Source organism: Daktulosphaira vitifoliae, unplaced genomic scaffold, assembly GCF_025091365.1.
Source record: "Daktulosphaira vitifoliae isolate Bord-2020 unplaced genomic scaffold, ASM2509136v1 Scaffold_1, whole genome shotgun sequence".
Taxonomy (NCBI): Eukaryota; Metazoa; Arthropoda; class Insecta; order Hemiptera; family Phylloxeridae; genus Daktulosphaira; species Daktulosphaira vitifoliae.
Window position 1 is genome coordinate 40,180,021 of NW_026099572.1, and position 23,123 is coordinate 40,203,143.

Sequence of the window (23,123 nt, forward strand, 5' to 3'; positions counted from 1 at the left end):
CGGGTCAGCGAAAATCAGTACCGGGGTGTCATTAAATGACATATTAATGAACGGTCCTAAAGTACAACCGGACTTATTAGATATCATAATTCGATTTAGAACTCACAGATATGCATTCTCGGCGGATATAACAAAAATGTATCGACAGATATTAGTACACAAAAATGATCGTGATTATCAACGTGTATTATGGAGATCGGATCCAAGTGAAGAGGTCAAAATATACAGATTACGTACAGTTACTTATGGGTTGGTACCCGCGGGTTTTTTGGCGATGAGCTGCGTCAACCGAGTAGCTGATAAAACTACAAATACAAGATTAAAAGAAATGATCAAAAACGATTTTTGTGTGGATGATTGTCTTACCGGAGCAGATACGTTGACTGAAGCTATAATGTTACGTGATGAATTAATTTCAATTATGAAAAGTGCGGGATTTGAATTATCAAAATGGACGGCAAATCATGAAGATTTATTTCCTAATCCAAGTAATGGCAAATCACAAAAAATCTTAATGGATAGAGAAAAAGTAAAAACTTTAGGTTTGTATTGGGAACCGGAGAAGGATTACTACACATATGTCGTTCAGATACCAAAAATAAACGCTCAAGTCACCAAAAAGCACGTTCTTGCGGTCTGGCGACGTTGTTTGATCTATTAGGTTTAGTAGGTCCTATCATATCAGTTGGAAAAATATTACTTCAAAAATTATGGCTTGAAAAAATCGGTTGGAATAGTCCAGTTCCGTCACACATACAATCAGAATTGAAAAATTATAATAGTTTTTTAAATGAGCTCAATTCATTTAAAATACCTNGTTTAAATGAGCTCAATTCATTTAACATACCTCGTTGGGTGGGGTCTGATAAAGAAAAACACATTGAAGTACATGGATTTGCGGATGCATCTACGAAAGCATACGGTGCGTGTATCTATATACGTACTACAGGTATGACGGACAGAGTCGTTAAGTGCCAATTAGTGTGCACAAAGTCGCGTATATCACCGATAAAAGTAGTGTCAATTCTAAGATTAGAGTTATGTGCGACATTACTTTTATCACGTCTTGTGCATGTAATTATATCGGCGCTTAAACTGAACATATCAAAAAAATATTTTTGGACGGATTGAACTGTCACTTTAGCTTGGATAGCTGCAGAATCAAGTAAGTGGAAAACATTTGTTGCTAATCGTGTCAGTGAAATACACACTTTGACTGAGCGTTCGGAGTGGAGACATGTGAAATCGAACGTTAATCCAGCTGACGTATTATCACGAGGATGTACGCCAGACGAATTAAAAAATAACATGCTTTGGTGGCACGGTCCGGTATGGTTAATTAATAATGATTTCAAAGGTTCAATAGCACACAACAAAGATTTGGAACATATAAACGATATTTAAAACGAAGAAAAGATTACGTCTATTGTCGCGTGTGCTACTACAGTAAGCCCGGTGTTTGATATTGATAAATATTCATCTCTGAACAAGTTATCACGCGTCGTTGCGTATTTATTACGATACAAAAATAATTCATTATCGAAACGTAATAATAGCCAAAGAATTATCGGGCCGTTAAGCGTAGACGAAATATCAAAAGGAATTAAATTACTAATCAAATTATTACAAAGTATTTATTTTTCTTCAGAAATTAAAGATTTAAAGAATAAATGTATTGTGTCGGGTAACAGTAAAATATATAACTTAAATCCGTTCATAGACGACGATGGAATCGTGCGCGTAGGTGATAGATTAACCAACGCGACAATTATTGATACTGATCAACGATTTCCGATTATAATACCCAATGAAACAAATTTTTCAAAATTGATCATGTTACGCGAACACGAAAGACTGATGCATGCAGGACCACATGCTACACTTGCCACGGTGCGATTAAAATACTGGCCACTCAATGGTCGAAGGTGCGTGCGAAAAGTTATATACCAATGCGTAAAATATTTCAAGGCACGACCAAAAAAAATATCACCTTTAATGGGTAATTTACCAAAATTCAGAGTCGACCAGCCAAGTAGATGTTTTGAAAACTGTGGAATAGATTATGCGGGTCCGTTTCAGTTAAAATGTAACAATAGACGAAATTCCGCGACTCAAAAGTCATATATATGCGCGTTTGTGTGTTTCGCCACAAAGGCGGTGCATTTAGAGCTCGTATGTGATTTAAGCATGGATGCATATCTCGCCGTGGTCTATGTAAAAACATATATTCAGATAACGCTACTTGTTTTGTAGGTGTAAACAATAAACTTCAAGATTTAAAACAGTTAATGTCGATTGACGATCACAAAGATCGTATTCATCAATTTATGACTAGCAACAAAATAGTATGGCACTTCATTCCCCACGAGCACCACATTTCGGCGGATTATGGGAGGCGGCAGTTCACAGCATTAAAAAACATTTAAATCGCACTGTATCATCCGTAAAATTAACATATGATGAGTTCTACACACTGTTGGTGCAGATTGAGGCTTGTTTAAATTCACGACCGCTTACCCCATTATCTAATGATCCTTCTGACTTATCCGTCCTTACTCCTGGCCATTTTTTAATAGGTGACTCACTATCATCGTTGCCGGAACCCGAAATATGTTATTTAAACAGTAATTTATTATCACGGTGGCAAAGAGTACAACATATTACGCAACAAATTTGGAAACGTTGGAGCGTGGAATACCTAAGTCAGCTTCAAGAGCGTTCCAAATGGAATAAACCTAATAGTTCCACATTAAAAATTGGGCCGCGTGAGTGAAATGACGGTGTAGTGCGAGTCGCGACAGTCAAGACAGCAAGTGGGTTAAGAAAGAGAGCGGTGAGATTATTATGTCCATTACCAATCCAAGATAATGAAGAGTCCTACTTAAAATGATTAAAATGTATTGTATATTATGTAATTTAAATTTAATGTAATACCTGTTTCTTAATTTTTTGTAATAATATGTAAGCGCAATTATTTATTTATGTTCTAGTCAATGAATTTTTATCATACATTATTTATATTATTTTCAGTATCCCTTTTGATTGTGGGTTAAATCTTTCTATTATATTCCAATTGATTGTTTAATTTATTTTGTTCTATTTGGCGATAGTGTATATTATTTATTATATTTTGAAGACTGTTCTTCAAGGTGGCCCCTATGTTTAGTATACGATTATCGTTTGTGATAATGGTGGGATCGGTTAGTTGCTCTTTATACGCTGCGCCGGTAACATTGCCGGACCGATTCGCGACGTAATAATTGTTACTATAAATAATTTTTCATTATAATAAAATAAAATCTAGAAATACAGTCCACTCTTTTTTATTATTTAAATAACGAGTTGCTCAAACAATATGGAATGAGTACTTATATTGCTTCTTCAGCCAAACTAGGATATTAATTTTGAACGAATATCCAACATTTTCCTACGTTTTTGTAACTTTTAAAATAATCGCGTAATCCCATATCTGAACTCAATTCAATCAGTTTCTCTTTATTTATTAATGACAATATATTTTGATCTGATTGTACGAACGGGTTTATAACCAAATTATAATTTTTACGGATGTCTTTATTGGGGTCGAAATATTTGGAAAATTTCTCTTTTAATTTGCATAAGTGTTATTTAATTATTATACACATTTCATTTTTTGTCAATATATTTTCCTGAATCATATTAAAAAAATTCAGAAACATCAAATATCTCGTTATTAACTCGATTTGTCCAAAATATAATTTTTTTAATAAATGCTTCAATTTTGTTGTACAATATAAAAAGATTAGTTTGTGGCCCTTGCATACTTAAATTTAAATAATTTAGAATTGAAAATATATCGGAAAAATATATAAGTTTTGTTAACCATACATTTTTTTCGAAATAATTACTAAGTGGTGATTTTTTGTCTCTGAAAAATATTTCTACTTCAGTTTTCAGTTCAAACAACCGGGCCAAAACTTTTCCTCTTGACAACCATCGAACATGAATGTGTAATACCAAATTTTTAAAACCTTAACCCATTTCTTCACACGTTACTTTGTTAATGCGAGTGTTTACGGCACTAGCTCGAATAAAATATACAATTTTTGTAGATATATTTAGGACATCAAATAGGTTATCGTTCTTATCTTTAGCAGCCAGTTGCTAACGATGAATGAAACAGTGAGTTGATATAATGTTTTTATGAGAAATTTTTTGAACACGTATGACAAAACCATTGAATTTCCCGGTTATAGCAGCAGCTCCGTCAATATAATTAGAAAATTGTAAATTAATTTTTTGGAAATAAAATGAAATAGTATTGAAAATTTCTTCAGAAGTACAGTTTTCAAATATAATCTGCAAAAAAAATCTTCTTGTATATCTTTTAAATCGCTATCTTCGTATCTCACATACATTAATAATAATGCTTCATTATTTATATCAGTAGATTCGTTAAGATATATTGCGTAAAATATAGATTTTTTAATTTTTTCAATAAGCTGATTTTTAATATCATTAGACATAATATTTATCCTCCTACTTATTGTATCATTAGACATAGATATTTTTTTATCTTAGTAACGTGTTCATTACTATATAATTCTGTACAAATATCAATCATACACGGTTTTAACAATTTTTCCCCAATCCAATGCGGTTTTTTAATTTAGCTATGTGTAGGGTTGCCAAATAAGAAAATGTTTGAATAATTTTGTCCTCAGTAATATACGTGTTTATCCTTTTTTTATTTTTTTTTCGAATTCTTCAAATTTTCTTAAAAAAAATCCCTCGTTTTATTTTTGTACTGAGCATGGTTTGTTTCAAGGTGTCTAATGAGCTTACTTGGTTTCGGTAATTCATTTGCCAATGTCATATTACAAATAAATAACACATTGAGGAACATCAGTTCCATTTCCGTTAAAGTATGTAAAACCATATTGAATATAACTATCATTATATTTTAATATTTTTACCTTTTGAGAGGTGTTTCATTAATTTTGTTGGTAGTTTCCAAATTATGTTTATTCGACTTTTGATCAGATGAAGTCGATTTATTTGGCGGTCGTTTGAAAAAAATTGTCATTTGTGACTGTTTACTCATATTATTAATATTTTATATTAATTTATGAATTCAAATTTAAAAAAGGTACAAACAAGTGAAAACTAATGTTGAAGTGTGTATTACATGCGTATATCTAACTTTAAAACGGAGATGTGAACAATGAACAGCGATCGATATGATTGACGAAATCAAATAAATTATCATTTTATCAACCTATTTTTTACACGCTTATATTAGTTTCACCTGTATGTATGTAACTCTCCAAACGCCACGCGTTATCGCATATTCCGTCATCTAGACTAGACTGTTATAACGCATTCACCCCACCCCACGCCAAGATCATCACACGCCGGCAATACTATTCCTGTATAAATTTATTTTTGGTTATCGTACTCGTATACACGTGCGTGTCATCAATATTATATATATAAACAAATTTTTATTTTGACTGACCATTATCATCCGCGTGCATAGGGCTTACGTATATATTCCTACCGCCGATTATACCTCAGGTATAACGTTAGTCCGACCCGCCCGCCCACAAAACACGACTGTACCTAATGCATGATACGTTTACGTACTTAAGTCGCTTTACATGTATACAGGGTGTTCAGTAAGTCAGGAAACGGGTTTCTATATATTCTATATATATATATTCTAATTACTATTAAATATATATATTAACACACATTATTCTTATTTAGAGATATAGAACTCATTCATTCCGATTACAAAGGATGAATCCAGTATCGTCATTTTTCGTCACTACCATCATGTTCCGGGAGTGGGTAATTTACGCGCCTGCTGCTTTCCTTGGATGTGGTAGCCGTTTCTCTGATTCTCTCTCCGGAATCGAACTCTGATTTCCCGTTACTCGTAACAACCAAGATATTGATAGTAACTACTATCATAACATAAAACTAAAAAGTGAAAAATAAATATAGTTTAAAAGCGTGTTTTTTTAGTTTTTTTAAACTATATTTATTATATTTATCGATAGTAAACGGCTTAACAATAAGACCTGTTGTTAATAGTGGTTTTCCGTTTTAAACTTCTTATACACAATAATATAATATGTTATGTTTTGATATATTATTCTCGTATGATTTAGTATTGTAATATTTATTGATTTAATTATTTGAGATTTGTAATTTTTTATAATAATTTAAATCATATGATAGTGACCCTCAATAACTAGTTCGCGAACCCCAGGTTGAGAAACATTTTTCTAAACTATATTACACAATATAATTACATAATACCGTTACAATGATTGTACAAGTTCAAATAACATTAATGGCTACTTAGAAATCGTTACATCGTAATAATAAAAATATAGTTTAAAAAAACTAAAAAAATACGCTTTTAAAGCACATTGAACTAAAAAGTTAAAAATAATTTTTAGAATAATTATAAACAAAAAATACTAGTATTATTGTGATAAATGCGTCGGGCGCTCAATATACGTAAAATATGGCACAAATACCCACGCTTTTATCACAATAATACTAGTATTTTTTATTCATAATTATTTTAAGCTTATTTTAAAAATTATTTTTAACTTTTTAGTTCGATGTGTTATAAAAGCTTGTTTTTTTAGTTTTTTTAAACTATATTTATTTTTCACTTTTTAGTTTTATGTTATGATAGTAGTTACTATCAATATCTTGGTTGTTACGAGTAACGGGAAAACAGAGTTCGATTCCGGAGAGAGAATCAGAGAAACGGCTACCACATCCAAGGAAAGCAGCAGGCACGTAAATTACCCACTCCCGGAACATGGTGGTAGTGTCGAAAAATGACGATACTGGATTCATCCTTAATATTAATAATATTTATTTTATCATAATAATTTCAAATATTTTAGATTAAGACATAGGATTAAGTGCGGGTGGTTGAAGTGGAGAGAAGCGTCTGGCGTCTTATGCGATCCAAAGAGGTTGAAAGGTAAATTCTACAAGACTGTAATAAGGCCAGCTATGATGTATGATTCAGAGTGTTGGGCGGTTGATAAGAAAGTAGAGCAGAGAATGAGTGTAGCAGAGATGAGAATGCTTAAATGGATGAGTGGAGTGACTAAAAAAGATAGAATAAGGAACGAGCATATAAGAGGGAATATAGGTGTAGCGTCAATCGTGGATAAGATGAGAGATAAGACTTAGATGGTTTGGTCATGTTATGAGGAGAAAACAATCGGAAGCTGTAAGAACAGTTATAGAAATGAATGTTGAAGGAAGAAGAGGTAGAGGAAGATCAAAAAAGAGATTTAGGGATGCTATTGAATGCGATTTGAGGACAGCTGGATGTGAGCGTAGATGATGTGGGAGATCGTGTCAAGTGGAACTTTAGGATAAGGGTGGCCGACTCCAAGTAGTTGGGATTAAGGCGAGGAAGAAGAAGAAGAATTTCAAATATTTTAGATAGGTTGAATTAAATAGAAATAGGATGGCAATTTTAAACATTTGAAAGTTTTCTAGATTTAAGAGTAGCTGATAAGTGTAGCTGATAAAGATTAACTAGTGCACTAAGTTTAAGAGAAAAATGGAAAACGCTGTGATTGAGAGATTTAGAGAGAGTTTAAGAGCAATTACATTTTTCAGTTTAATTAAAAAACTACCTTAAATCTTATCAGGGCCAATGTAACGGAATTTTGAAAGGAGTCTAAATCAGTAACATAATTAACAAAAGATTAAACACAAGAGGGCAATATAAGAACAAATAATGTTGTTTAAGAAGGAAGGGAAAGAAGTAGAGAGATAGTTCACAGAGGAGAAATATATTGATAATCAGTAAGCTGTATATTAGTTATTAATGTATTGAAAATCTTTACCTTATGAATATGGAAAACCATAGTTGGTGGATTTCCATCAAACTGATAATGCATTTCTTGATTAATTCGTTCAGTTACAGAAGCTAACCACATTTCAAAACTGATCTCTGGATTTGGATTAATACATTTTTTTTGTTCCGGACCTGTAAATAATGATAATAAAATTTAGTCTGTCAAGTAAATTGACAGTCATTTGAAAACTATTTAATTGTATAATAGAATATTGATTCTTACTGTAGAAATTATATTATTAGAATTTATATATAACGTCCTTCCAACTAGGAAACAAAATGTTCACATTAAAAAGTATAGGAAATTCTATACAGCTTGACATGCTATATGGGGTTGTTTAAAAATATATATTGCAACACCATGTTTATTTTTATTTAGAGTGAGTTTATTTAGTTTTTAAATGTAACAATATTTTAATACTAAAAAGACACAAAATAGGGGTGAACAAAATTACATGAATTGCATAATCGGCAACACGTGCAGCGCATTTAAGTCACAGGTGAACTAGTTTACATACTCGCCGACTTGTCTTTTGATTCTGAACCCTCTGATTTGTCCTATCTACCGACCACTAGATAAGATGAACAGGGTTATCGTTAATACTAAAGAATGTGACTGTGAATGGCTATTACAGGCCGTGTCAACTCTCCCTCACTAAGCTGTAAAACTGGTGACTAAGTCACTCAGTCAGTTAAATAGCTATATGATAATATAAAAAAATATATACAATTTTTAATTAAAATAATTAAAGAGTTATTGACCGTATCAAAATCATTCATTATATCCGTATAAATTGCATCTACATGATTACCAGAGTATACTATTTCTAGAGTATGAACATTAAATTTTTTATAATTTATTTAGATAATCAAATTTTGTGCTGAGACCTCTTAAAACATTTTCAAAGATAATAGACATATTATAGTTTGACATTTTATGGCTATGGTTCAATCATATTTTCTAATAGCATTGGTAAAACGCTTTGTTAAGAAACTGGACGATAGTAACTAGACAAAGTCGCATTTAAAAATTGAGAAGCCATAGCTTATTTTCCATTAAAATTGAAAAACTTTCGTTGACAATGATAATGAAAAAAATAATATATAGTATTATAAAAAATATATATTAGCTTTTAAATTATTCAATATTCTTTAATATATGATAGTTTATGCAAAAAAGAAACTATTCAGTAACAAAAATATGTGAAAATGTCCATCACCAATTATTATACTAAAAAAATAAACTTACTTTTAATTCTTTTTATTTTTAATTTATTTTGTCCTTTTTTATATTGTTTCTATAAAAAAAAAAAAATCATTTTATACATACACATTAACAACATTGAAATAAATTAATATTTTAACAAGTCACAGAATAAAATATTTGATATTGGATTAAATTTTATCTAATAAACTTTAAAAAAGATAAGTTTACAAAAAAAATTTAAGTTTTAACTATTTAGTGCACCTTAGTTAATTATAACTCTAAAAGGGAACTATATGAACCGATGAGATTATAGTTATATCTTTTTAAGGGGTTTTGTAATTATATTAAATATCCCCTTATTACTTCATATTTACTGTGTGTCTTATACATATTGAACTGAGAATTTTTATATACAGACACAAAAATAAACAGATCATAGTAAAATAAAAGCTTAGTTAGTTTTGCATTAAAGTTAAAAATGGGTTTTTAGAGAAGACAGGAATTCAATTACTTATTTAAGTTAAACCAAAAAAACTTTTAACTAAATTAATCACTTTTGCTACGATATTCGATATTGATGTTTGATGGTGTTTAGAAGTAAGATTTTCTAAAGAGCAAGCTTCTCCTGATATTATTATCGGGTCATCAAAAAATGTTACTGGTCCGTTGCTTTCTTCAACCATGGCAACTTGTACATCTATTTAAACAATACAACTTTCATAATAAAAATATAATAGGGTCAATCCATATTTAATCTATAATTAAATTAAATAAAAGAAAAAAAATTTTTTTTAACGATCCTCTATACTTTTATGGGTTCCATATAGGAAGAAAGTAAAATAATCGCCTTTATTTCGAATTCAAATTGCTCATCCAATTTTAATGATATCAATTTAAATTTTATGGTAAAGTCTATTTATAATTCAAAGTTTATGATGAATAAAAAAATTCATTTAATTTTAGTTCATATTTTTTTTGCTTTAAAAAGTTGGACTGAACCTTAGATATATAATGGTGTTTTTTAAGTTTAATAATCTTATCAATTATCGTTTCAATAAATTCATCAACAGATTGAATATTTGTCACTAAATCTGCTCGATCAGTATTCCATTGATTTAAGCAACTTCATTGCTTAAAGTACGACCTAATTTTTTAGGATTGTCAGGAAGTATTCCATACTTGCTAACTAAATCTCTAGATAATCTAACCAAATATTCTGACGTATTAAATTCTTTAGATATTTTTTTTTCGACCAAGATGGAGTTAATAAGCTTAAAATCTTAATTTTTTGGTCAGAAGTATACAAAATAAACTTTACTTTTAATTTTTCAATTAGCATTTCATATTATGATGTTTTATTCATAAGAACATTCAAGAATACAATTTTCTAGATTACGTTTCAAACCTAATGAAACATACTCAACTTTTTTTTGTACAGCTAAATACCTTTTTTGGGGGTTAAGTTTTTTAATTTTTGAAACAGGAGATAAATCAAAAGTTTTAAAAATCGTGTCAATCCTTTCCATTTGGGATTCTTTACAGTCGACAGTGTCATCAGTACTATTCATAAGTATCCTCCATTAAACGAAAATCTTTACATACATTATTTACATTTTTAAAACAAGAAGGGAACAATGATTTTCCTGGAGTTAATTCAATATCAAAGCTTTTTACTTTATCTTTTAGTTCAATATTAATTTCACTCAAACCTTTTTTTATAATAATTTTGTGGGATTTAAAAGGATCTCAACATGTTTTACCAAATAAATTATTATACTTGTATAAATATTTTATTTTATGGTACTCACAAATAGAATCAATTTCTGTTTTTATTCTTAAATTTAATAATAATTTTTCTTTTCCGTTCAAATCATTTGGATTTATTAAAACATTGGAAACTAACCCGTAGGTGGATTTATGGAATTCTTCACTCACGTAATGACCAATGGAACAATTCATTTTTATTTTAATTTAAATAACTTAAATTTAAAAATAAAACAACTAAATGATGAATTTTCAATGAACTCAACACACTTAAATAAATTACAAAACACACATTAAACTTTTAAAATTCATTTACCAATAACATAGTATACAGATTCTAGTGGTGTTCATTACTTATAGATATATACTCGTGTACTTGTATATCGTTATACAAGTAAGATAAAGTTAAAAATATAACATCATGATACATTGAAACAAAAATATGCATTTAAAAACAATCATGCCGATAATAGTTAATATATTTTATCATCGGTTAAGTTGTTTATGATTATTTTTAACTTACAGGTAATAACTGTAGTAAGGTACTATCTTTAGTACTGATACTTGTACTTAATATTATGATACTAGAGTAAGTTATAATTTATTATTTTTACAAAAGTTAATCAATTTTACTATTGAGTTTGTACAATAAAATAGCAAAAAATGTATTTTATTTTAAAAAAACTTTTAAATTTTTACCATAGCTTCTACAGGTACATTTATATGAATTTTGATTTTGAAAAAGTTAATTTAAGGTTACCCATCAGAGATAATGAAAACTAAACTTGGTTATTATTGCAAATTGTCTAAAATTAAAAATCCTATAAAACATTGAAAAATTAATTTTAAGTTTTTAAACTTGACAGGGGTATTAAATATGTACTATTACAATAAAACGTGGAAAAAAAAATTTTATGATGGCTTGTGTTTGGCTTGAAATCGTCGATTTTTAACAAAAAATGATCGTTTTTTAAATATTCATTAAAATTTCATAAATCAATAAAAGTCAAATTTTTTTTATTCATCATAAACTTTGAATTATAAATAGACTTTACCATAAAATTTAAATTGATATCATTAAAATTGGATGAGCAATTTGAATTCGAAATAAAGGCGATTATTTTACTTTCTTCCTATATGAAACCCATAAAAGTATAGAGGATCGTTAAAAAAAAATTTTTTTTTCTTTTATTTAATTTAATTATAGATTAAAGAAGAGGTCCTGAAAATTTCGAGACTTTCGGAAGTGGTCGTGCAACCACGTCTGGATGATTTGACATGGATTGACCCAATAGTTAAATTTAAAAAACTTACTAGGTAAATTATCCAGTTGATTAATAGTTGTAGTTAATGTAGAAACAGATACAAAAGCATTCAGATTTTTTTCAAATTCTTGAACCATGCTATGGGAACTAGCTATAGCACTTAAACATGCAATATAATGACAGCAAAAATATGTGTTTAAATCTGGTATTTGGTCCTATGAAAAAATTGTTATTTTTTAGATCATAAGATCAATGAGAAATTTATACAAAGTGTAACTACCATTTGATCTACAGTAACTAAAGTTGTTGTACAGCTAAAACATTGGTTGTATTTACCAATTACGCAATGAAGATATCCTAAAGAATTCAGAGGAGTTATTTTACCACGCACTACAAATATATTTTCTGATATTCTTTGTAAATAAGGTTTTTTTTTATCTAAATAATTATTCCATACTTCCTAAAAAATATAATATATTTCTAGTGATCATTTCGTAGGTTTGTAAAACTTAAAAAAATAATATTTTAAAAAGCTATTGATGTTACTCTGCCATGTATTTTTAATCTGTAATATGGTAGTAAGATCAAAAGAAAATATAGATATCAAAATAATATTGCTAATTAACAATAATCGGGAGTACAAGTTAATATTTAGTTTTCCACCCTTAGTTAAATATTTGCAAAATAAAGAACCTACAGCTTTAACTGACTAAAAGTCTAGTATATTCCAGAAAAGATTAATTTTTAAGACTTAATTAGTTATAAGCTTATTAATTTTTGGGGTTAAAGTATAGAACCAGAAAAGAGAAAGACGTAAGCTATTGAAAAATTTCCTACATCAAAAGATGTCCGAACTATGCGTAATTTCATAAGTTTTGCGAGCTATCTTGGTAGATTTGTTCGTGATTTTGCTCTTAATGTACGACCCCTATCAAATTTGTCGAATAAAAATACTAAATTGAATTGAGCGTTAACAACATAATTTTTTTGAAATATTGAAAAAATCCATTGTACAAAATTCAATTTTAAAAATGTATCTAAGGCACACGCCGGCGCTTGTAAGAACGCTTGGAAACGAAAAAATAGCAGATGACTTTAAAAAAATGTTTAATGCACTATTAAACTAATCTGGTGAAAAGACATTTATAGAAGAACGTGACTCAGTTAAGAAAACATATATCCACCATTAAGAGCAGAGGTAAAAATTGGTTTGGTAATACTCAAAAATGGAAAGGCGTCTGGAGAGGATGAAATAATTTTTGAACAGCTTAAAAAAGGAGGGCAACAATTAACAAATCAGCTTTATAATTTGATTATTAAATCATGGGAATGTGAATAAATACCATGCATGTATTGCACATCTGTTCTATGTCCGGTTTTTAAAAAGGGAGACCTCATTGATAGTAAAACTTATATAGTAATCTTGCTACTTAATTCATCGTAAAAAGTACTTATTCTACTTATTAGAATAAAACCTTACATAAAAGAAATTAATGGAGATTATCAAGGAGAATTTATGACAGAGAAGACAAATTTGGATCAGATACACATAATTAAGCAAATAATTTAAAAAAACCACGAATTTAACAAAAATATACATCTCTATTTTATAGATTTCAAGGCTGCATATTATTTGGCGAAGATAGAGTAACTATGGAGCGTACTGTGACGATTGGATGTACCTGAAAAATTGTTAAGGCTAATCTGTGCATGTGTACAGGGATCAAAGTGCAAAGAGAAGTTCGGAGTTGTCCTGTTGGAAAACTTTGAGGTTGTGATGGGACGGAGACAACGTAATGCTTTGCCACCAGCTCTATTCAATATAAAATTGGAATCAGTCATAAGAGAAACCCTAATAACAGTGAATGTAGGTAAAATTGGAACTAACAAACAATGAGTAGTGGCTGCATATGCATGTGATTTAGCTATAATGGCAGAAAATGAAGCGAACCTAAAAGAAACTACAAGAAATTTACTGATGATTGGAAGAGAATTGTGGTAAAAATAAACGAGGGTAAGACAAGTTACATGGTCATTACTAGGAATAATCATAGAGAAGGACACTTAGATATTAAAGATTATAAATTCGAAAGAGTAGATAATTTCAAATTCCTAGGAATAGGTATTAACAAAGACGCAAAAAGCCACGAAGACATAAAACTTAGATTAGCAGAGGTAAACAGATGTTATTTTGGGTTGATTCCCCTATTTAAATCGAAGATTTTATCAATGAAGACAAAAATAATTCTTTACAAAGTACTGGTGAGACTACTAGCCTTGTATACGCGTGGAGCATGGACCACAACAAAGTCTGATGAACTAAAAAGTTTGACCTTTGATCAGAAGATGTTAAGAAGAATTTGTGGACCAAAAATTAACAATAAAAAAAAAAAAGTGAAATAAGGACAAACCAGTAGATTTAAGATCTATACAGTGAAGCTAACATCAACGGAGTCCTAAAAGGTAGTAGATTAAGCTGGGCCGGATACGTGTGAAGATTGTAAGGACCAATTGGACAGGTTACGAGATAACTAACACAAAAAGCCTAGAGGTCATCCTAGACAAAGATGAAAGAACAAAGTGGCCAAAGACTTAAAATAACATCGAATAGAGAATGGTGAAGAACTGGCAAGATACAGAGACCTATAGAGACTAGTGGTTGAGCTTAAATGGTCTATAAAACACCCTAAAGAAAATATATAGTTTAAAATTATTAACTGATAAACGTGATATATGGCCACAAATTGGTTCATTAAAATGTCTGGGTATAACTATTGTTATTGTTGTTATATTTACTATAATTATAATATATTTTAAATATATTATAGTTAAAATATATACAGTATATTTATTTATTTATTAAATACAAATAATATCAATGTGTGAAATTATGTTGTTGCCCATAGCTAATAATTAGTGATGTGCAATAATTATTACTAAATAATTACCTGTTTTACATTTTGAGGGACTCTAAATGATTCTAAAACATGTTGATCAATTTTTAAAGCTATTCCAGTAGAAATACAATTCAAACACGATCGTACATGTTTACATGGTTCATTATTTATTTTGTTAATATTTGATTCAGCTTCCTTTCAAACAAAAAGATAATAAATGTAAGTTGATTATCAAAATATAATAGTTTCAATATATATTCACTATATGTAAAAATTTAGAAATATATATATATATAAAACAATATTTTTTCAAGTATTTATTTATCTATAACCCTGCATTCTTAATCAAAATTATTCACTAACATTGACTTCTAACATTACATAGATTGCATAATTATTCACAATGATGGAAGGACACTTCCAATAAAGAGTCTCCGAACTTTTATACTAGTAAAATTTACATTAATCAATATATATTTAATCATATCATATAGTTATTTGGTTATATGGTTCGTTTTAATTTCCTGACATCTTGAGAATGATCAGAAATTGAGCTGCAGTTTTGTTGATGTCTCAGACGATTTTTATGTGCCCTTGCGCACCGTTTAATTCTTTCTATGAAAGTTGGTATCATTGTGAATATGATCATAACTTTCGTATATGTTAGCATTGATAATATTAAGGAGATTTTGTATGATTTGAATATTATCAATCCAAGATTTCTAGTACAGACCCATAATTGTACACTATATTATGGTGTCCAATTATTGACAAATCATGCGACAATGATTTGATAAAAACTGAATTTGAAGTTAAAAAAAGGCGTAATCAATTAAATTAACTTAAATGATATACTTAAATTAGACGATAACAAATAATTCAAATTACTTCTTAAAAAAATTATTACGATAACTAAATAGTAATTGATACACTATTTTTTTTTTTTGTTATATTTTTCTGATCGTTATATATAATCATACATACTGTTTAATATAAATTCATATACTGTATGATATTTATTAAGATTAGTTAAATAAAAAATTTAATTTTAGATATGTTACAGACATTGACAAGTCGATTGATAAGAAAACATTAATGGTTCACTAAACAACTTTATTGAAAATTACTATTTTCATGGCAAACTTGTCTAATAACTTTCATTTTCATTATTTCAGTACACTTTAAATTATAATGTAATGAAATATTACAAAATAGTATACATTGAAACTGTCATTGACTACTAAGCGTTGGATTAAGAACATCAGTTTACAACTTTTCGTCATTGACTAATTATTTTTTTTTCACGTATTGAAACGTCATTCAGATTTTTGTGTTTCGTAAAGTTGAACTAGAAGACTAGATATAATAAGTATTATTTCAATACACGAATATTTTTATTTTAAATGATTACTATTAAATTGTTTATTTGTCACAATTTTTATTTTTTAAGTTATTACACATTGGTTAATTAAAAGTAAGATAGCAAATTGTAAATTTATAGAATTTTTAGCAACATTTTTCATTCTATAAATTAGGTTAAACTAAATGAATTTTGATTGTAAATAATGAATGATCGTAAATTAAATGTTTAAACGTATAATAAATTTATTTTTATTCTATTGCAATGCATAATCATAAGTCTAACTTGTAACCTGACACAAAAATATAAATTTACCCTATTAAATGTAAATAAATACATCAAATCTTGTTGTTGCGTACGAAACAGCTAGACCGTAGGAAGGGCATTTGTGCACCGCATTAAAATGCCGTTTTACCTTAAGCCTGCTTAAATCGCTATTATTGGAATAGGAATGGGTCACCTAGGAGATGACGGCTAACTGTACACCGAATAAGTAGTCAGGATAGACAATAATTAAATAACAAATAACCACATATATTAGAAATTCTTAAATTTAAGAGGTAGCGGGGGCCCTTAAAAACTAATAGCCGACGAAGCGACATAAATAAAATAGTTAAACTCAATTAACACAAACAATAAATATCATTAAAAAATAATATAAAACTCAGCTGAATAGATGAAATTGTTGATAGTGATGAGTGGACTGTATGAGATCTTGTTGTAATGGTGTCGAACATCTAAGTATCACAAATCAGAGTGTTGATCCAAACACGTAATGACAGATGAAAACAGATAGCGGAAAAACGACTACGGCAATGAAGTTATTTTGTGATGGACAGAACCCAATCACTGGTAGCGTGCAAGGGCACGAGAACTCTGAGCACATGGGTGCAATAAACAAATAAAATAATAACGGCGTACAATGGCCGTCAATTTATTATTCAAACGAAGGCGCTTGCTACAAAAAAAAGATAACACATAAAACAATTGACTTTCTGACTTATAACAATGATCTGTACACAGATGACAATTGATACGGAGGTCATTGATTTGCCGTGCTGGGTTGACAAGAGGGTGAGTAAAGCAAGACGATGGAGATGAGATGCCATACAATATAATACGACGATGTTTTATAACAACTGGTGTACTAGATCTTTGCTAAAGACGTTCTGTATCAAACACTTGCAATGGTAACGAACTTCGAGAACAACAGACTAAAAGTAAGCAACTACAATAAATACTACAAACAATTATCTTAAAAAACAACAATTTAAGAACGCACGAAGATACAAGATTACAAGTAGTTTCGTGAACACAAGTTTCCCTCCACTATTTATAAAGAAAACCATAATTTTAAGTTTAAATAGCATTTTTTGACAATTTTTTTTTCATTCATTTAATATTTGTAAACTTTTGTAAGATTCAGATTCTAGGTTATCTAAAATGTAATTAATAGAGGTAATAAGGTAATGTATTTACCACTTATATTATACACGTTTTATTTCCATTTACTTAATTTGTAATACATATTAATTAGCATAGAGGGAGATGCTGATGTGACATCAAGCTACTGACGTCGAACTAACAAAAGGCAGTTGTGTTTGAGTGATCGTTATAGAAATAGTTTTCGATACTATCACTTTCATCTTATTTACATTGTAAATAACTTAACTTATTTTATTCGTCTATCGCCAGTTGTCATCATAGCCAACCAACACCGTCTCACATCCACATACCTACTAATCAACTATAATAGAATTCAGGTCAGATGTACTGTACATTACATATAACTTATATTTACTAAACATCTAAAATAAAACTTTACTTTGTAGTTGACATAAAACAATAATTACTCTTTATTATATAATCTCTCTCTAGTAACTAAAGTACACAATTACCTGTCTCCATTAGGTAATTAAAACTTGTTTAAGGAGATAAGGACAATATTTAGACAGACGTCGGATTATTGGTTATTATCAAGATTCTCAAGTATTAAACAGACCTAACACTAATGATCCGTGCCGAATGGCATCTAACAAGAAAAGTAATAACCCCAAGTAGCATATGATGGGCAATTAATGTTTGGCAATTCTAAGGATGCAGGCTATGACGAAATATTTCTTGATATCAAAAACCTAAAACACAAAGATATACTTAATTTCACCAGAGAAACTCTTTGAATAAATCTAGATGCGTTCTGGTAGGACGGTCCTATATACATACATATATAGTCTTAGGTATTAAACAATGGCAACAACACTTTGATGGAAACACTTATGAGAAGAAACCGATTTAATATAATTAGGTAGGAGGTGCTCACAATGAAAAGCTATAGTAATAAACATCATACACGCATATGAAGAAATTTCCCAAAAATATTATATCATAGCAATCAAGTAATTTAATTGATCTAAAAAATATCAAATTAAAAATCTCGAAAGAAAAACTACATACATATTTAACAGAGAATTTATTGACAAAATTATAAATAATCAAGAAACTACAAACAAATTTTCAAATAGATTAAGCTGAAACACCTAACAGAAAAGCCAAATCATCTATTTTAACTAAAAGCATAATAAGAACAGATAACATAACAAAAAAACCAATTAATGAACATAATAATACAATACAAAAATATAAAGAAACAAAATAAAAAGAAAAAAAAGGTAGCACAGTGGGGTCGAGGCACAGTGTAGACGAGGCATATATGAGACAAGTATAGATAATATCTGACAGTGATTAAAATCACTATCATAAGAAACGCTTCGATGCCAATCTGTAGATAATGTTTCATTTAGAGAAATTGGTGGATTATTCCAAAAGCAAAATACTAATTATAATTATTCAATTTAGTATGAAATGCATATAGAAAGTTCTACTTTTTATATGCATTTTATATAATATTTATGAAAATCAGTGTAATCTCCTTATAATAAAATAAAAAACAAAACCAAAAATTTTAACACAAAAATAGTATATTTTTGAATACGGTAGCTATTTTTAACATGAAGACAAAGTAAAGTCCGAAATTTTTTATTTATTATTAAAGTATATTACATAAGCATTAATTTAAGATATATATAAACGTGTAAGTTGAAAAAGTTCTACTTTCTATATGCATTTTAAAGATTTGAACCCCTTTTATTAAGGGAAATGGTCCAATTTAAAAAAAAAGTATGTCGAATGAAAGTAGTATATAAATATTATTTCTTATAAAAAAATTGTATTGATCCATACATTTTTCAAAAAGTTATAACATTTTAATGTTAAAAATGTAAATTATAAAATCGAGAATTTTAACACAATAATAGCACTTGGTAGCCATTTTCACCATGAAGACAAAATAAAGTCCGAAATTTTTTTAAATAAAAAAGTACATTACATTAGCTTTAATTTACGATATAGATAAAAGTGGCAGACTTTCCGGAACATTTAAAAAATTTAAGTGGAAAAAGTTAATTTTTTGAAAATTTATGACAGTTTTAAGTAAAAAAAATTGAAAAAATTAGCGATTTTTAAATTTGTAATTTTTTTGGAGATTTCCTCCATTTACGGGAAACGTGAGAAATTTTTTCAATTTTTAAGGGTAATGTCTTCGACTAGATACGATTTGTGATCTTTTGACGTATCGTTTAAAGAAATCTGTTCGGTGAGAACTGAGAAAAAGTGGTAACAGACACAAAAAAAAAAAGGTAGCACAATGGGGTCGAGGCACAGTGTGGACGAGGCATAGATGGGACAAGTATAGATGATATCTGACAGTGATTAAAATCACTATCATAAGAAACGCTTTGATGCCAAGCTTTAGATAGTGTTTCATTTAGAGAAATTGGTGGATTATTCCAAAAGCAACATCAACTCGTATTTCTTTGATTATATCCTGATTAGTAGTTTTTTGATTTTAAAATATAATATACGAATATAATATAATATACTAATTATAATTATTAAATTTAGTATGAAATTGATATTCAATAATTTAATATTGTAATCTATACGGAGAAATTATAAAAATAATAAAGAAGTTATATTTTGCTTTACTTTTACGTGTATAAAAATTTAAAGAGCTTGATACATTAATTTTCAATAAAAAAGTTTGTTACTATAAATAAATGCACTGGACGACAAGGAACTTTCATCAGAAGCAAAAATATACTTTTCTAAATCAACTTTTCGCGCTGTTTTCAAATCTGCAATTATACTTTTTCTATCACTTCTAATTTTTTATATTATTACTAATTACATAGAAAATAATAATTACTGATTTGATTTTTAATATGTTAAAAATAATCAGTCCAAATTTTCATTTTTAACCTATTTTTTTGGTTGGGTTGATGAAAAATTTTTGATAAAGTTTTATGAAAGTTTATAGTTAAATAAATTGAATATATTACCATAANTTGGTTGGGTTGATGAAAAATTTTTGATAAAGTTTTATGAAAGTTTATAATAAAAAAAAATTAATATGTTACCATAACTTATAGCTCAATTACAAGTTTCAAATTGACATCATTAAATAGAAAATTTTATGAGAATTAAAACAATGCTATTTTTAAGATTAATATGCAGTCAGGAAATTTATAATCACTATTTACTGTACATTTATCAGAAAAAACTCATTATTTTTTGCATTTTTATCGTAATAGAATACTCAAATAGAAATCATAGCAATCATTTCTAAGTAACTTTTGGTATTTAAAAAGATTCTACAATTGAAATATCCAGAACAGGATTAATTTTAATAATTTACTTTAACTAAAAAAAAAAAGTTATCATATTGAATCCCTCTTGTGGGCAGATAAAGGGGTTAGATTTATAAAAAAAAACCAAATGATAGGTAAAGACATGCATCTAAATAAAAAAAAATTATACTGTTTTGGTAATTTTTGATAAAGTTAACAAAGTTATAAGTTTTATACAGTGTACTACAAAGAACTTTCATCAGAAACAAAAATATAATATTCTAAATCAACTTTTCGCGATGTTTTCAAATGCGCAATTAGACTTTTTCTATCACTTCTAAGTTTTATTATTATTAAAAAATAGTATTTACATATAAAAAAAAAAATTAAGAACAAAAAAAAATTGTTTTAAATTAATACTGATTTTGATTATTAATATGTTAAAAATAAGGAAAATGACATATTTAACCTATTTTTTTAATCGTTTAAAGTTGATTTTTGTGAATATTTATAATAAAAAAAAATTATTTATTTTGCAATAACTTTTAGCTCAATTGGCAAGTTTGAAAATGACATCATTAAATAGAAAATTTTATGAGAATTAAAAAAATTGTATCGTTAAGATTAATATGCAGTTAGGAAATTTTATAAATACTATTTATAGTAAATTTATTAGAATAGCTCAATATTTTATTGCATTTTTATCATAATAGATAACTTAAATAGAAGTAATAGTAATAATTTCCTAGTAACTTTTGGTGTTTGAAAAGATTCTGCAATTGAAATATTCAGAACTTAATTAATTTTAATGATTTACTTTAACTAAATGAACCAATAAAAACAAAGTTGTTAAAAAGATTTACTCGATTGAGCGTATAATAAAATTTGATTGTAATTGTAAAAATTCATTGTTAATTCAGGAGAAACTAACAATCATTTTTTTAGAAATGATTTATATAGCAACATGTTACCAAAAAAATTTGAATAATATAGTCTAGTCGTAGCACACACAAATGGAGTAAAAAAAATTATTAAATTACAAAGTAAAATGATTTAATTTTATAGTTGAAACCTATCATATTAAATTATCATATCAAACTTGATTCGCCAATAAATACTTTGAAAACATTAGAAATGAATAATTCTAATTATCTGTATAGAGAACATGTGTTAAGTTACTGTTTAATTGATAGATTAGAATTTTTTTTTCAATTTTTGAGGGTAATATCTTCAACTAATTATAATCATTTGACATATTGTTGAAAAATATAGGTAACGTTAGAGCAGAGAAAATAAATGAAACAAAAAAATACCTTCTTAGATTTGCATGAAGCTAAAATTTAAAATATAGTAAATTAATTTTAATATGAATAAGAAATTTCTTCTCGCATGGGGCGACTACAGTGATGGAATCCTTGATCTTTATTGAAGTTATTGAATCTAAATGAGATAAAAATCAAACGAGTTGAAAATTTATTCTAACTTAAAAAGAATTAAGAAAAAATGCAAAAAATTGTCTTGCCATACGCGGGTTGGAACCGTATATCGCTAACATCGCCTGAAAATATTGGCTTTTTAAGCTAGTTCAAATTTCAAAATTATTTTACTCGACTCCAAAAACCAAAAAAAAATTATATAAGTTTAATTTCTATGCTATATCAATTTTTTATTTATATAATATTTATAAAAATCTGTACTCCCCTTGTCAGGTATTTTAAAATAAAATAAAATACAAAACCCAGAATTTTAACACAAAAATAATATATTTTTGAATACAGTAGTCATTTTTACAAGATTTGAACACCCCCCGTATATAAGGAAATACANCAGTAGTCATTTTTACAAGATTTGAACACCCCCCGTATATAAGGAAATACATTTTTTAAAAAGTTATAGCACTTTAAAGTAAAAAATGTAAATTATAAAATCGAAAATGTTCACACAAAAATAGGATTCGGTAGCCATTTTCACCATGAAAATTTTTTTTTTTCAAATTAAGATATATTACATTAGCTTTAATTTAAGATATATATAAAAGTGTCAGACCTTTCGAAACACTT

General features: G+C 28.1%; 1 protein-coding gene across 4 annotated transcripts in view; it reads right to left on the minus strand.

The window, feature by feature from the left end:
* LOC126898416 (uncharacterized protein C2orf42) overlaps positions 1-23,123 on the minus strand; it is a 37,060-nt gene that overhangs the window by 6,147 nt on the left and 7,790 nt on the right. For 2 of the 4 annotated variants that reach the window (XM_050672413.1, XM_050672438.1), the window contains exons 3-8: positions 15,070-15,213; positions 12,402-12,581; positions 12,171-12,336; positions 9,647-9,789; positions 9,135-9,183; positions 7,875-8,017 (exon numbers count right to left, since the gene is read on the minus strand). In XM_050672413.1, the coding sequence (XP_050528370.1) occupies positions 7,875-8,017; positions 9,135-9,183; positions 9,647-9,789; positions 12,171-12,336; positions 12,402-12,581; positions 15,070-15,213 (825 nt within the window). Of the gene's footprint in view, positions 1-5,781; positions 5,965-7,874; positions 8,018-9,134; positions 9,184-9,646; positions 9,790-12,170; positions 12,337-12,401; positions 12,582-15,069; positions 15,214-23,123 lie in introns of those variants that run through there. The other 2 variants (XM_050672429.1, XM_050672421.1) reach the window with 2 other exon arrangements.